General features: G+C 40.0%; 1 protein-coding gene across 2 annotated transcripts; it reads right to left on the reverse strand.

The window, feature by feature from the left end:
- Window positions 1–2,317: 2,317 nt before the first annotated feature.
- Window positions 2,318–14,611, reverse strand: ube2w (ubiquitin-conjugating enzyme E2W (putative)). Of its 2 annotated transcripts, none has more exons than XM_035431172.1 (7): window positions 14,539–14,611; window positions 14,056–14,147; window positions 7,731–7,822; window positions 5,100–5,202; window positions 4,735–4,890; window positions 4,013–4,088; window positions 2,318–3,355 (listed from the first exon to the last, which is right to left on the reverse strand). In XM_035431172.1, exons 1-7 carry the CDS (start codon window positions 14,543–14,545, stop codon window positions 3,342–3,344), a joined length of 540 nt encoding a protein of 179 aa, XP_035287063.1. In that variant the 5' UTR covers window positions 14,546–14,611; the 3' UTR covers window positions 2,318–3,341. The 2 variants fall into 2 exon arrangements, with proteins under 2 accessions (XP_035287063.1, XP_035287064.1); XM_035431173.1 differs by lacking the exon at window positions 14,539–14,611 and adding an exon at window positions 8,429–9,171 and having other exon boundaries at window positions 14,056–14,128.
- Between the last annotated feature and the right edge of the window lie 628 nt (window positions 14,612–15,239).

Genomic DNA, 15,239 nt, shown 5'->3' on the forward strand with positions numbered 1-15,239 from the left:
TGCAAATGTACACAAATCTGGCCGACAGGCCGAACTAGTTCATGACATTTACTTTTGCACAGGTCTGCCCAACCCTGTTCCTGGAAGACCTGTAGATCTTCACTCCAACACTAACAAATCACACCTCCTTCAGTGCCTAGAGACCTAATGGAGCTGCTAATTAGTAGAATCTGGTGTGCCAAATTAGGGTTCAAATGAAAACCCACAGGGCAGTAGATCTCCAGAGACAGGGCTTGGGTAGCCCTGCTTTTTGCAGATTATCAGTCTTGGCCTCAACACAAAAAAGTGAATGTACAAAGCCGAACCTGGCTGAGATGAATCCTTTTTTGAGTTACAGCCGTTACATTTTTCAAACTGGCAGCCAACTCCCCAAGGCGTGGTCTGTTTAAAATGGAAGTAAAGTCAAAGAGTAACCCGACATTATAACCGCTACATATCTTGAAGCAGAAGTTAGTGGCCAGGGGTGCACAAGGGCCGATCCATTTCAGGATTTTGTGTCAAAATATCATATCTTGATTTGACAGTTGTCGAAGTACCAGGTACAGCTGCAGACTGTAAATGCGTACCCTTTACTGTGCTCAGGTACAGAAGTACCAGCGTACTTCATAGAGCTGTCAAAACTAAAACTACGGTAATTAGTTGGAGCAGAAAACTAGCACAGACTGGCCATCCAGCACCCGCTATAAGCAAAGTCAGAGGGCAGTAAAATACTATTTGCATATTACATAGGCCCATGTGAAAGTAGTTCTAAGTGTTTTTATTCAGTCAATTCATTGTGCAATCTCCACCCTTTCATCAGTGCCACATTGATTAGATGAACTAATAACTGTTATGGTGAGAAGAGAATATATTTTTGTCTGTACACACACACACACACAAAGGAAACAGCTGTCAGAAACAATGAATGGAACTGACTGCATATCTCTGTCATGACTCTCCCTGGCACCCAGACTGTTAGTCATACTATAAGCAAGATAGCAATGCTTTACAACTCTGGAATTGGGGGGGGGGGGGGGGGGTGCTTCATGCTGATCGGATAAGTGAAGTTAAATTAACTAAATTAATATTGCCATTGCCAGTGAAACATCAAATAGAAAAGGCACACTAAGCCAGAGTTGGACAACGAGGGTCGCATCACTTTTTGGTTTTCATGCTGACTTCTGGCCTTAATCACTTAATTGGCCCTAACATTTACACTGACATTTTAGCGACATTTCTTGATAAGCGCATGAATGACAGCAGAAGACCGTTCTTGAGTCCCGATAAGAAAGAGTTTCCCCGCAATATAAGAGTGAACCATTGTTCAGGTAATTAGCCCGTTTAACCATGGAAATTTGTGGAAACAAAAATCTGTGTACGCACTGGCCCTCAGGGCCAGAATTGCCCACCAGGTCAATAAAGCCGGTCTTGTGGAAAACACCCATTTCCTGTCAGCAGCAGAACCCCACAGAGCTTGGCAGTGGCAGGTGTTGCTGAAGTGCTGCCCACCATTATAAGGACCTCAGACTGTTCAGCTGTAATCCGCTCAGAGCTGAACACAAGAGCCTAATTTAAGACACAGTCCAATAAAACACTCAATCTCCTTTAAAAAAACTGTTACCATATCATGTTTTTTTTAATAGAAATGCTATACAGGTCCTAATTGGCAAAAAAAATAAAATAAATAAAAGTGCAGAGACAAACCCTCCTAAGCAATTGTACACAACAGCTGTAACAGGAGTTATACACTTTAAAAAAGAAAAAAAAGAAGAAAAAAGCTACTTCCAGCTCAGCTCCTGTTATGCATGACCGTCTGACAATTAAGGTACTGACAGCTAGTACCTGGTTTATACAGGTTTTAAATGGACAGGTTTGACTTGTTGAGGATTGCTTTACTTGCACTTTTTGTTGTTGTTACTAATTTGCATGTACTGTTTAACAAAAGAATATTACACAATATCTTCTTCAAACCATGATCTTTTACAGTTGTAACAGTATTTTTATTTTTATTTTGGTACAAATATCACTGAAACGAAAAACATCAGTTTGGAAACTTCATGGTGATTCCTTACAGAAAAAGTACCTGAGCCTGATAAATACGGTCAGGAGAATGAGAGAGAGAGCTCACTCTCGTCCTGTGACCTGGAAAAACATTTTTTCAAAATTACTCAAACATTAATAATCATTTTACCCAAAATGCATGGTGCAGATAAGAGTGAATGCAAAGTAAAATAAGACAAAAACATTCTACCTTTGACCCACCCCAAAACTCCCCTCGCCCCAGAGATAAAATTCAATTTATATCCGCTGCCAACATTTTTTTTCCTTTTTCTATTCTTTTTTTATTTTTTATTTTTTTTACAAAAACAAGAACTACTTTTCAAATCAAGGACAATATTAAATTAAAGCATAATCCAGATGTGAAGATAATCAAACAAAAATGAAAGCACAACACAAAATGTTTTTTTTTGTTTGTTTTTTTTTTTTTGCACACTTCTGCAACACAAGGCGGTCAGTCGCGTTCTTAGAAGAGAAAGGCCGGTAAACACTCCTGGATTAAACAGAGTTAGATGTGTGGAGTCTGGAGACTGGAACACACAAACCTGTGGTCAGTAATAAAGTTCCTGGCTTTACCCTGTGCATGACCATTCGCTGTCCAGTAAATTCGACCAATCGCAAAACAGCTTCTCAAAAGCAGCTCAGTACTTGGAAGTTAATCATAAATATATGGAGAAGGATGAGTACTTTCCTAAACTCAAGCATTTTCAAGAAGTCAAAGTGGGGGGGGCGAAACCTGTTTCCTGAATATAAAGTATGGTGAAGGTTACAGCAGAACAAGGTGTTATAATGCAATGTTTTACTTCTCTAACAGATTTCACAGTGCATATAGTTTCAGTGAACAGACTCATCTTTGCCATTGAGACGTTCAGTCCCTTACAAATAAATGACCCGATTTGGATTGTGTCAGGCTTCGGATTTGTCAGCCCAAGCATGCATGAATCAATGTTATTGCACAACACATGACCACCTGGAAAAAAAACAAAAAAACTCTTCCAAAAAAAAAAAAGAAAAAAAAAAAGATAACATAAAAAGATTTAAAATAGGAATTCTCTCACTACAAAACCTCCTCATTTGCTGCATAACTACCGTATGTCAAAACAATCCACGTCGTCTGTATCATACGTTCGTGTATTCATTTTTTAAACAACCAGCTAAAACATGCATCCAGCAGCCCTCTGGGAAATGCAGTCCAGGAAGTCAGTTGTCCCAGTCAAAGGTTAAAGTTCAAAGACTGAATGATTAAAAAGTGCTTATGTACTCAGTAGGACATTTTTCTTCTAGGAGTATGAAAAAGTTGAACATTAGCAAGTATCATCTGCAAAAAATAAAAAAATAATAAAACTGTGAGCTACACATCAAATAACCAATTACAGGTGGCACATTGTATTAGACAATATTGAATCAACTTAATAAATGAAAATTGAATTTAAAAAATTGTATTAACTTGAATAATTACTGTAAGTCTGCATAGACAGTTGACTCACTGGTATTACTCCATCATTAAGTGGGGATGGAGACGTGGTCAAGCTTAAACAACACACCAAACCTATTTGGTTTCTATGTTCCTGCTCTTGTAGCGGTTATGGTATGCCCTACATATACATTTCATATATGACAACCTCTCAAATTGCAAAAAATAAGAGAGCCAGCTGAATTCAGTAATTAGAATTTATGATAATAACAAATGGGAAAACATCAGCATACTTTTTATTTATTGTTTTAAATACTTTACAGTAACCTACATAAGGGCTACCCAACCCTGCTCCTTGAGATCTACCATCCTGTAGGTTTTCATTTCAACCCTAATTAGGCACACCTGATTTGACTACTTAGCAGATCGACAAGATCTCTAGCTGTTAAATGGCATGTGCTTTGTTAGGATTGGAGTGAAAACCTACAGATGGTAGATCTCCAGGAACAGGGCTGGGAACCACTGCCCTACATGAAAGGAAGAGAAAGAAAAAAGACTCACCGTGATACCACCATTTTGTTTTCTTTGGATTCTTGTTACATGTTCTTACATAAAAGGAGTTATCAGGAGGTCGCCGCTGTGGAGGAAATGCTGCAGTTCAGCAGGGCGGCAACGGTACGAGACTGTTCTGGCTGGGTCAACATTTAACTAAGGGGAACAAACTTCTCTCATTATACGATCTGTGCCAGCAATAATGCTAATGGATAGCAATTCTACCAAATAACATATTCTTGGAATCTTTTTTTTGCGCTTTGGCTTTTCTTTCTGTGCTGTTCCTGAACGTCATCACGTGCTGAAAAAAATAATGTGACGTACAAGACCGTGATACCAATAAAAATCTGATTTGTTGATGCTGTTCATTACTTGCACTCAGAGCTCAGAAAGAAATGGTACAGATGGCCTCAGTTTAATCTGGGTAGCCCTAATGCTAATTATCCCCAATGCTTAGTAAACACTTTGTCAGTCTTTCAATTTCCATTATGAATGACATGTAAATTCTGAAATGTCTTGTTTGTAAGACATTATAATTCCCATTTCTCAAGTAAACACAATCCCCTCTAAGTTTAGGCTCAACAAATTGCAATCCTTCTGATAATTTAACATTCTACAAGAGCAGGCACTTTTATGCCATATATAGAGCAAAAGACGTGCTTCAGGAAACATTCTGGTGAAGTCATCTTTTCTGAATTAAGCCATGTTAGTTCACCAGGATAGAGTCCTACCTTTTCTTTGCAGCTCGACAGCATGCTGATAATGCTAAGACAAACAGACTGCACCGAAAGAGCGGGTGACCAGTCTTCCGTTAAAATGGACAGACAGATGTGACCGTTGCTATATACATGAGGATGAACAGGTATATTCTCTCCCGTGAACATGACCTGAAACGAAACGAAAACAAAAAGGGAATAACGAGTGACAAAACGGAAGGCTAGTCCACATCCAGATAAACACTGTTTTCCATTACTGTCAGAACCATGAGCAACTTTCTCAAGTATTTGCAAAACCAAAAAATATAATATTTAGAATGAGTGGGGATTAATGTGGACATAACCTCCGCTCCGCTCGACACACATTAAAACAGAATTACCTGAGGTGAGTCGAAAGGATACCGACCACTGAATTTAAAAAGCAGCTGAAATTTTTCTCCTTCATACAGAGTACCTGTGGCTCCTTCCATATCCACTATCCACCTGAAAGAGGGGAGAACAGGAGACAGATCAGCAGTTATTTTCTTTGCAACATCAAACCCCCCAAAAACTTCAATTCAAAAGAGTGCTGACCCTTCAAATTTCCTCATCTTTCAATACACCCACCTCAGTTTGGGAAAATAATCGGTGATAAATCTAGCACTGCAGGATATTTTATTCATGGGGGGGGGGGGGGGGGGGGGGACAAAAACACATCTGGGCTTGAAACCAAAGTTTCAGCTTGAGGACAGGATGTAAATACAGCATCACATCTCTGATTAAAATGGTCCTTCTTCTAGAGAAAAGGAATTAAGCTGAATATATAATTAAATAAATATCAATACATTGCAAGACATATTGGCCAAAATTGTAATCACCGCCTCTTTCAAATCTACATTGCGTAATATATCACAATTCTGTGAATCCCCAACTTTCCACATATTTAAAATATACTGCAGTATATTTCACTTCTGTAAAGGTTTTCAGTTGCTATATTAAATCAACTTGCGTTTTTACAAACGGTGAAGAAGTGACCTCAAATTGGCAAGTTTGGCATGGACAGGGACATAATGAAGCTGGCAGAAGTGACAGTGCTGCCTTTGGCCACGCCCCCTCAGACCCCCTTCAATTTAACTCAAGCTATTTAGGGCTGACCTCCCCCATCCCCCAATTGTGAAAGAAGCTGGTCTGACTCTTTTCAAAATTTTAGGAACTGGAAACAGTAACCGTTTCTATTTTGATAAACTTTCGGGTGGAACTGGAACCTACAGAGAGCAAATAATTAATAAATTCAAAAAAATTATATGAAATCAAATGATATGAAATCAAAAAATTAAGAAGTTTGTCAAAGTTTCTTCATTTTACAGTCAATCATAATTTATTTTTGCTTTCACTTTTGTGCACACTGAACTACAGCTTCACCCACAGTACAGAAAGATACAATATTGCCTCTTATCAGTGGAAAGTGATGATCTGTCTGTTAAAAATCAATCGAAACTTTTTTTATTACAGGAAATAAAGTTTAATGTAAGAAGGCAGAACGCAAAGTAGGGTTGGTCCTTTTTCAAAAACCTTCAATTCAGCCAACATAATAAATGATGACAATTTGCTATTGGAATGCTACATTTTTCCAAAATGTTTGTGCTCAGAGGTCCCGGGTTCAAAACACTTTCACACAGGCAGAAGAACTCTAACGGCATCACATTACGACACAGTTGTGCCAACCCAACACAAGGTTCCCATTTGATCCCACTTTACTCTGGAGAATAAAGCCAGGCAGAAAACTAGAAGCAGTAATCCTGTTATAATCCTATTACGAGAGACCCAGACAGACTGTCATTGCCGCAAGGCGTCCATTTGACCCCAAACAAGGACAGCTGTATCATTAACAAAAAGAAAAAAAGAATTTACAGTAGCAGTACAGATTACATTACGTTAAGGCTGGCATTTTTTCCCCGTGTTATCTTGTTACAGTTATGCAATACCAGTATGTGCACAGAGGGACAACAACGAGCATCATGAAGGACTTCTATCAAGGACCCAAAGTCAGTTCTTTTAAATCAGACTCAACATGGCAGAGCGACAAGGTCTTTAAGGTATGCTTACATGCTAATTTTGAAAGTCTTAGCCTAATTCATGCTGCTTCTGCCTTATGAAAGCAGAGCCTTTGCTTGCTCTACACAGGTAGACCAAGCACAGGGGGCCAAGGGCAACTTGACTGAGGTAGGACAGAGCCTCACCTTCTCAGCAATGCTCAGCTGGACATGCTGGGAAATCAATAAATTTGAGTGCCTTCCTATGGCTCTGACTGTGAATACTTAACATAATAAATAAACAAAATACTTTGCCCCTGCGCTCTCTAGTGCCCTCTAGCGAGTGCAATCCCTTAATGCGTCAGTTGGAGTAAGGGAGTGACCCCCATCACCTCCGAATGAGCATTGTTTGTAAATGCTGGAGTCGCTGAGCATCATATGACATAAGCATCCTTTAACGAGGGTCGTCAGTTACTGCCTGAGGCAGGGACACTACAGTTGCTTTGGTCCCCACTTCCTTTGACAGCAGTCCAAAAAACGTGCTTTTCCAGTTTCAAGTGGTTAAGCTTGTTCCACAGCCCCCCGGCCCAAAGAAGCACACCAGCCGAACCGAGGAATCTCACATAATGGAGAATGCCTGGTAGGACACCAGTGTGACGGCTTGATTCCTACACAAGGCAGTCACCACCCTCAAGGAAAGGTTTTACCAGAAATGGTTTCAGCAAATATGTGGGCATTTCCAGTTGCCTGGAATGTTGGCATCGTAAACAAAAAATAATAGGCAGATGACGATATGATAAAGAAGTACAACATGAAATGCAGTGGGTAAGCATAGCAGAACAATGCACTGGAGTGTCGTAAGGGGACAATGTGAAAAATTAAATGTACTTCATGTGTTATGCAACACTGGTGCAATGTAACAGCATTTAATCTGTAATGATATTATGCACATGTAATGGCGTATTGTAACAATTACTGTCATGGTGTAACAGAACTTACTGTGTTATGGTATTTTGTACGCTCTTTTCATTCAAGGTCATGCCAGGGGGTGGATCATTCTGCAGTGCCAATAGTTCCTTCTGTAGCCTTTTCTGGAAATGAGAGGAAAAAAAGAACAATTTTTTTTTGACATTACAGACACATTTGTTTAACAAATTGGACAGGAAAATCTCACTTTACTTGAATCACAACTCACCCGGTCACGCAACAGGGCATTCAGTCTACAGGACAATAGCTCTCAGGGAATGATGAATTTGTAATGTGCAAGTATCATTAAAAATGCGGCCTCCCAATTGGTACACATTGCAAAGGTCTGGAAAAGGTCCATCGAGATTACAGGCAAGGAGACGCATAACTGAACAGCAGTAGAACCAAAAGAGACGGGGTGACAAACAGGGCACGGTGTAGCATGTTAGCACGCCAGGGTTCACACCAGTGTTGGAGCCACGCGGAGGCTAATGAAGCTTCCGATCTGAAAAGGCAGAATCGAGCAAAGCCTAAAGCACTCACCACGACACTGCAGCTGCAAACTGCTTCTATTATTTTAATATAGGCAATATCATCAGCATATTAATACAATAGCATGGCTGTAGCATTGAAGGAACACATTTTTTTGTTTTGTTTTTTCACACCCACATCTAGGTTTATCCCTCTTTCTGAAATGTGCTACTCAGCAAAGACTTGAGAGGAATTCAAACCTGAAAATCAACCAGTGGCTTGGGAGGGTACCTGGCAAAGGAATCGCTGCTCGTTGGGCTGGTCATACGAGGAGTTATGTCAAGAGGCAACTTCAAAATGCAGTTTTACAAGTCGTGACGAATCGGCCAAGCTTGCCGGAATGTTTAGGACAATAAATTGAGATGACAAAAAAAAGGCTAACAAAGTCACTGCTGACACAGAACTTCACGACTGTGTCTTTAAATAATTGGAGACATGCACTTCCTTGCGTTCAAACCTCCTGTGACATCTGCATGCAACCCGCAAAGATCTTAACGGTCCTGAATTTTCTTTTAATTCTGAAAAACATGAATATTCACATAGTATACCCTTGGGTTATTTCTGGAGTGAACTTTGACACAATTCGATTTCAGCAGTGTTCAGCTGGATGGCTTAAGTGTTATGAATCACCAAGCAATGAGGGGGGGGGTTGTCACTCAAGACAAAGCAACAAACGAGCACTTCGCCAATGCCCTCAGAAACGTTCCTGCTCAAAGCTGGGTCGCTAAGTGGCCACGTCGCTCCTGGAGGAGGGGCCTTGAGGCTTACACATGGATGGTTCAAGGATTTCTGGTAGTCTGGAGGGACGGGACACTACAAACTGTCCCACCAGGGGTTCTGTGAGTTTAGGTCAGCTACAGTTGCTTCACCCCTGCATAAACTCCACCCAGTGCTGATGGTATCAGGAAGAAATACGCCTCTTGTCTGACTGGCACTAGCTCTCCTGTAGTATTGGAAAGAAAAGGGGGGGGGGGGGTTTCTTCTTCTTCTTTATCAATCTTTCAGAAAGACTATCTGACAGACGCCAATGAATGAGCATGTCCAATTCAGATCACAGTGTGTACTGTCCACAACACCAGCTGCTATGTAAACCCGAAATGGAGCATAACATGGATGTGAGGCTACTTAAATTTCTGAGTGCTGCTTAAGGCACTTTTTGAAACCTAAAACACAGGAATGGTACGTTAGAATGCATTCCTGTCCAAAAGAATAAGAGGCATACGTCAAGTGCGCGGTGTGCAGAACGCTATAATTCAGAGGTCACAGAAAACAAGGAAAAGGCTGATATTACTCATACACACTGACAAAATAATGCAGCACTTAGCTCACTGTTCTTAGCCCCCATCCCCCGAGTCACATTTCACCTTATCAAGGCCTAAGAATTTAAGGTCTTTGGTTGTGCTATGGGCTGCCAGAGGGTATGTGGACTCCACTGTGGAATTTGGGTTGTGATCTACGTCTTCTCAAAGAATGGGACTCAACTAATGAGTGTGAGGCAGAACAAAAGCACTCGCACCGTACACCCGAGAACCACACAAGGTTTTCCAGTTGAGTACTGAGGACACCAGAGATTTAATCCCAGGTGAGCTGGAAGACTATACAGACAGTAGGCCTCTCATCGGTCCTACCACTCTGCCGACTAGGGGTACATCGAGCATGGATTTTTATCGCCGATTTCGGTTGCCGATTCTTTAGAGCAAAATCAGCCAATTTCAATTTTTTTTTAATTATTTTTTTTCTAAAACAGAAGGTAACAAAGAAAGATTGTTTACTTGCTCTATGTGTTACCAATACATTCAGATTCTTTCATTATTGTTATTTTAATTATTAACAGCATTATTGTTATATTGTTGCCATAGCCACACAGTGAAGGAGCTTTGATTCAATGTGGCTGAATCTTCTCTCAGCTGCTTCCAGATGAGTGCGTTTTGATGGCTTCACACCATGCTCTGCGCCAGCGCTTTATCTTAGGAGACGTTTCAGGCCAACGATGGACAGAATGACATCTGCCGCAGTCGCTGCGGAAAGGTTGATTTCTGTAGTAAGCTCCTCAAAAGGTGCAAGTAGGGTCAGCGTGTATTCCTTTTAACATGGATTACCTTTATAAGATAATGTTGAAAATCTGAATCCTGTACAAGCTAATAATGTTGAACGAGCTAATAATTCATCAGACTACTACGAGGGTGTTGTCGAGCCTCTTCACTTTGATGGCCGACTATATTTAATTCAACAGGAATACACAGAGGAAGAGCTGAATTAAATATCTGTTCGAACAGAACAGTGTAGCGTACAGTGTTGATATGCCCCATAGATGCCGTGGTGAAGCTATAGCCATAGAAACAAAAAAAAGTTCAATTAAGAAAAACGGTTAAAAAGCCTAAAATTGACAATGAAGCAGTTTCGTGAGATGTTATCAGAACCGATAGGACTGACTAAAAAAATATTACAAAAATAAGACCCAGCGTGAAAAAAACAGAGCTTTAATATCCCCCTCACACACTTTGCCCGCCTTCATTCCACAAAGTCAAACTATGCAGTGGGTATGATTACGTAAAGGCATGGCCACAATGTCATAAATCATCCACCTGGGTTTTTCCTAGAAATGAGCCCTGAAGGTTTGTGGTATTACACTATTGTGACGATTACGTCAAATGTGACCATTTTATAATGATCTTACTGTAATACACACACATTGATGTCATGCTTGATGTCATTGACTTTATAAAAAAAGGTCAGACTTTAATCCCACAGGAGAACCAATTTTGAACAATTTCAGAGATAAGCAGAGAACAAACAACAGGCTAATCATACAGAATATCAAATTCTAATACAGAAGCTGGCACTAATACCTACTCAAATATATCTTTAATTATTTACATTCATTTGGTTTTGGGCAGAATGCATGCTGTTTCTTTTATAGACTACTGTCTGTTCACTTTAGAGTTAGCATTATAAACATTTTAATTATCCGCCTTTTTCTATCCTTATCGATCTTACACCTGCTTTTTATTCAACATGCTTTTTCCTTCAACGCTTGTTTATGGTTATGTCAGCTATTCTGTGCTTCCTGCTAGTCCCATGATATGTAGGGCTGCCCATCATATAGTAAAGCTGGGCTTGCAATTCCAGGGCTGTATGTTCAATTTATGGGTGGGGCACAGCCATTGCGCCATTGTGCAAGTTATTTAACCCGAAGCGCTTCAGTAACTATCCAGCTGTATAAATACACTTCATGTAAAACTATGTAAGCTGCGTCAGGCACTGTGGATAAGAATCTCTGCTAAATGCCTCAAATGTAAAATGTAAAAATACGTAAGCCCATGTCTTGTGCCATTTCAACATTGCAAGAAGCTTCTGATAAGGGCATTGGCCAAATAAATAGGCCTAAATGAAAGATAAGTCACAGTAGACTGCTCTTTAACACACTGATATAGACAGCAGTAAAATACTGGCCAGCATTAAGCATAGGCTAATCTTTAATAGAGGGAGAGCAAGTAGACACTGGAGGGCTTAGGCCTAAAAACCGTTCCTATTACAGGGCAACAAGACCGAACAATACGAAGGTCAATATGTAAGCCAGGGAGAGGCTTAAAATCAACCGTTTCAAGAACAGATCAGAAAGATTAAAACTAAAGGAGGGGTACAGCTCCAAGTTGTTGAATATCTGCTGATACCTTAAGAGACTTTAAAGAACTGGGCAGTGCAGCTTGGCACTGAAGTGACACAGGAAACGCAGTTATTATGTTTGGCATAGTTATTCATATCTCATCACCAGCAGCCTAAAAGTATAACAAAGAGTGGTATAACGTCCACATGCTGTTGCTATTTTGGCTCATTTGAAGCACTGGGCTTTCTGACCTTGCATGAGGTCTACTGAACCACTTCTCAATTAGGCTAGAAAAGAAAAATCATTAAAAAGGAACAAATTCACATACAAGTGGAAGAGTGATCTGCAATATTCAGACTACACAACAGGCAGTAAAGTCTGCAGAGACAAGGAGAGATCTTACCACTGCAGGTAAATTTCATAATCTAAGAGTACAAATTCAAATTTGGTTTCCAAAAACCACAAATGTCATCACTGACAAAATATGGGCATTACTGACTTGAGAATTGAATTTCAATGCTTATTTGCAGTTATAAGCAAACTGCCCAGTATCCTCTGATAAACGTTTCATTTGGGATCTTTTGAACCGGAACTGTCCCTGTATGATTAATCAGTGCTTATTGATCACCTCAAGTAAATGCCTGACTAACCGGAAGTGGATGCATTTCACTGATGCCGTCGTGATCCCTGTGCTACAAATGTAGAAGAGGACAAGAGACATCAGATCTAATCAAGGCCATATCGATTACGGTCTTGACATGAAAATCCAAACCTGCAAGGGAATGTTTAGCCATCGAGTCTCCTTTTACCTAATTAAAATTTGAGGTTAGTTTTCCCATAATACATGCAAATTATGCAAATTTGAATTAAGAGAAATATTTTTTTTATCAACAATGTCATACACTAGATGGGAGAAATTTTCAAATCTAGAAGTAGGGAACAGTATCCAGTTTTTACTTATCTTCAGTGGGTTTAGCAACCTTGAACAGACAAGATATCAATCTCCGATCGCATGTAAAAAAAAAGTGTAATATTTCAATGTTTATTACAGGGATTTCGTTTCGTCTTGGTTAAACTGTTTAGTTTATACCGATTAATTTCGATAGCTAGCGCTCGATAACGTTGTACTATCTGGCCTTCCAGATAGCTAGCAATTTAACGTTAAATGGGCCCCTTGTGCAAGAAAATTCTAGTTAAATTCTAGAGCAGGTATTAATCTCCTTTATGAACTGGAAATTCAGATATTCAGCTGCTCTGGTCATTGTTCGCCAACAGCCTTATCAATAAAATACAGCATTTCCTCAATTGCTTTGCTGAACTTATTTTTCAAACACATCAAGCTAGTTAGCCACCTAAAATAACCATAAAAACAAGAGGGACAAGTTGAGTGCATTTATGTGATAGACATCAGCTACTACGTGAAATTCAAAGATTATGATTTTCCACCACTTTCGCCTTCACCATTGCCCACCCAGTATCGTACAATGACAGCATTAGAGGGCATTTCGCTGAAGCTAGTAACGTTAGCTAATGCTACCTTGCCGTTTAACAACCATTCCAAACACATACACCTCAAATGTCAACTAACTTAGCGTAGATGCCTAATTAATGAACATACTTACAAAGCTACTATGCCAACAGTACGAGCCATAAGAGAAATTGAACAACATTTTATGCGGGGTACCTGGCTATTAGCTACCATTTTCACAGCGCTCAGGAGAAGCATGTTAAATTAGCAAGCTGGCTGCTGTTTCATGAGTTTAGCTTTGCTGCTAGCCAGCGAGTCAACCAGCCAGCTCAGCTGACTGTGGACCGACTGGTTTTTGTTTTGATGGCAGGGAAAGCTCACGAACTGGCTACATGTTTCGACAGCGCTTCAGCAACCGTCGCAAAGCTGGCTGGCGTGATCTAGTTAGCAGAGTTAGCGGAGGCATCCCTGTGGGAGTTCCTGTACACCGAGATCCAGGTACTGCTCTCGGCATCACCTGCGCATGCAAACCGGATTGCCCTCATTTCAGCCTCCAGCACCAAACAGTCCCTCTCCGGCCACTCAGTATCAACCAACTCGCACCTTTTCTGTAGTTTCCATTAAAATACAATATATATCCCCAGGTTGGTATGTAAAAGTGTCTGTTTTCTTATATGTGAGCGGTACTGACGCAGCGAAGGCGAAAACAAAACACTTGAATAAACAGCTTTGCGCTCCAGTAGGACACTTACCTGCATCGACGCCATGTTGGTACCCCCTGCACCAGGGTAGGAGACGCAGATCCAACGGAACGTCACATCATCACGTGGTCCGCCCAGCCGCTCTGTGACGTAGATTCAGTTAATTAAATAAAACAACAAACACTTTGAGCCTCTGGTTAGCTGCATCACTTTCCGAACTTTTGGGATTTTATTTGGTAGTTTTGCGTATAATATATTAATTTGAACAATACATCAAACCATTTTCAACCGTGAACTTTGTCACAAATGACCATATTTATAAAAACGGCAAAACTCACAATGTACTTTTGAACGTTGGCTACAAACCATATCGAGCAGAAAATGTTAAGGGATAATCTATTTACGCATGATGATTGAAAACGTGCTCGAACACAATTATGGTTCTATTATGAAATCGCATCAACGTAAGCTGTTGTTTACAACAAGGAAGCACGTGAAATAATAAATTGCCTAGACATTTATTGTCAATCATACCAGTCATGGCACTTTTATTCCAAATATATATTCATTATTAAACCTTCTTGAGTTCACTGTACACTTGTCCTCGCGTGTCATCACTGGGACCTGATGACAGTACTGTGGTTGCAACAGAGATGAAGAGGCGGTGGCAAGAGTGCCACCATCCTGGAATGACAGGACTGCTGGGCACATGAATAAGACGACAGCGACCTCTACTGGTACCCTTTTCTGGTCCAATCTAAAGTATTTCAGTACATTTGATTGGGCTGAGGAAAACAGATCCCTTTCCAAAAGCATGTAAATGTAGCTATATACGCATGCACTGTGCACAGCACATCAAATACTGTCTTAGTAACTGTCAGTATTCTATCCTTGTTCCTTACAAATTAATGCATAAATAAATGCAAAGGAATTCCAATTAGATGTTTACTTTTAGCTCATAAGTAGGCCTGTGAATTTATATATATATATATATATAATTTATAATGCATTGCCACAGGTTCTTATGGGTATAACAAATCCCCTTTCCAACAGTAAATGTTTTAGATTGTGCTGTTAAAAGATGTATAATCTAATGAAGCATGAGTAAATTTCAGCTTTAAAAGTAAGAAAATAAATAAATTCAGTGCCATCAATTCAAAAGCTGAAACTTCTTTAAGTCTTGCAGTGACACTCACACAGGTTGGAAGTTAATATTCCAACCAGTGTTTTTCTTT

Source organism: Anguilla anguilla, chromosome 8 (assembly GCF_013347855.1).
Source record: "Anguilla anguilla isolate fAngAng1 chromosome 8, fAngAng1.pri, whole genome shotgun sequence".
Taxonomy (NCBI): Eukaryota; Metazoa; Chordata; class Actinopteri; order Anguilliformes; family Anguillidae; genus Anguilla; species Anguilla anguilla.

Excerpts from the sequence above, each read along its gene's own strand:
- ube2w (XM_035431172.1), bottom strand. Across the intron at positions 7,823-14,055 it reads CCAACATGGCGTCGATGCAG|AAAAGGCTACAGAAGGAACT; the intron begins GTAAGTGTCCTA and ends TCTCATTTCCAG. Across the intron at positions 4,089-4,734 it reads TGTCGAGCTGCAAAGAAAAG|CGGCGACCTCCTGATAACTC; the intron begins GTAGGACTCTAT and ends TTTCCTCCACAG.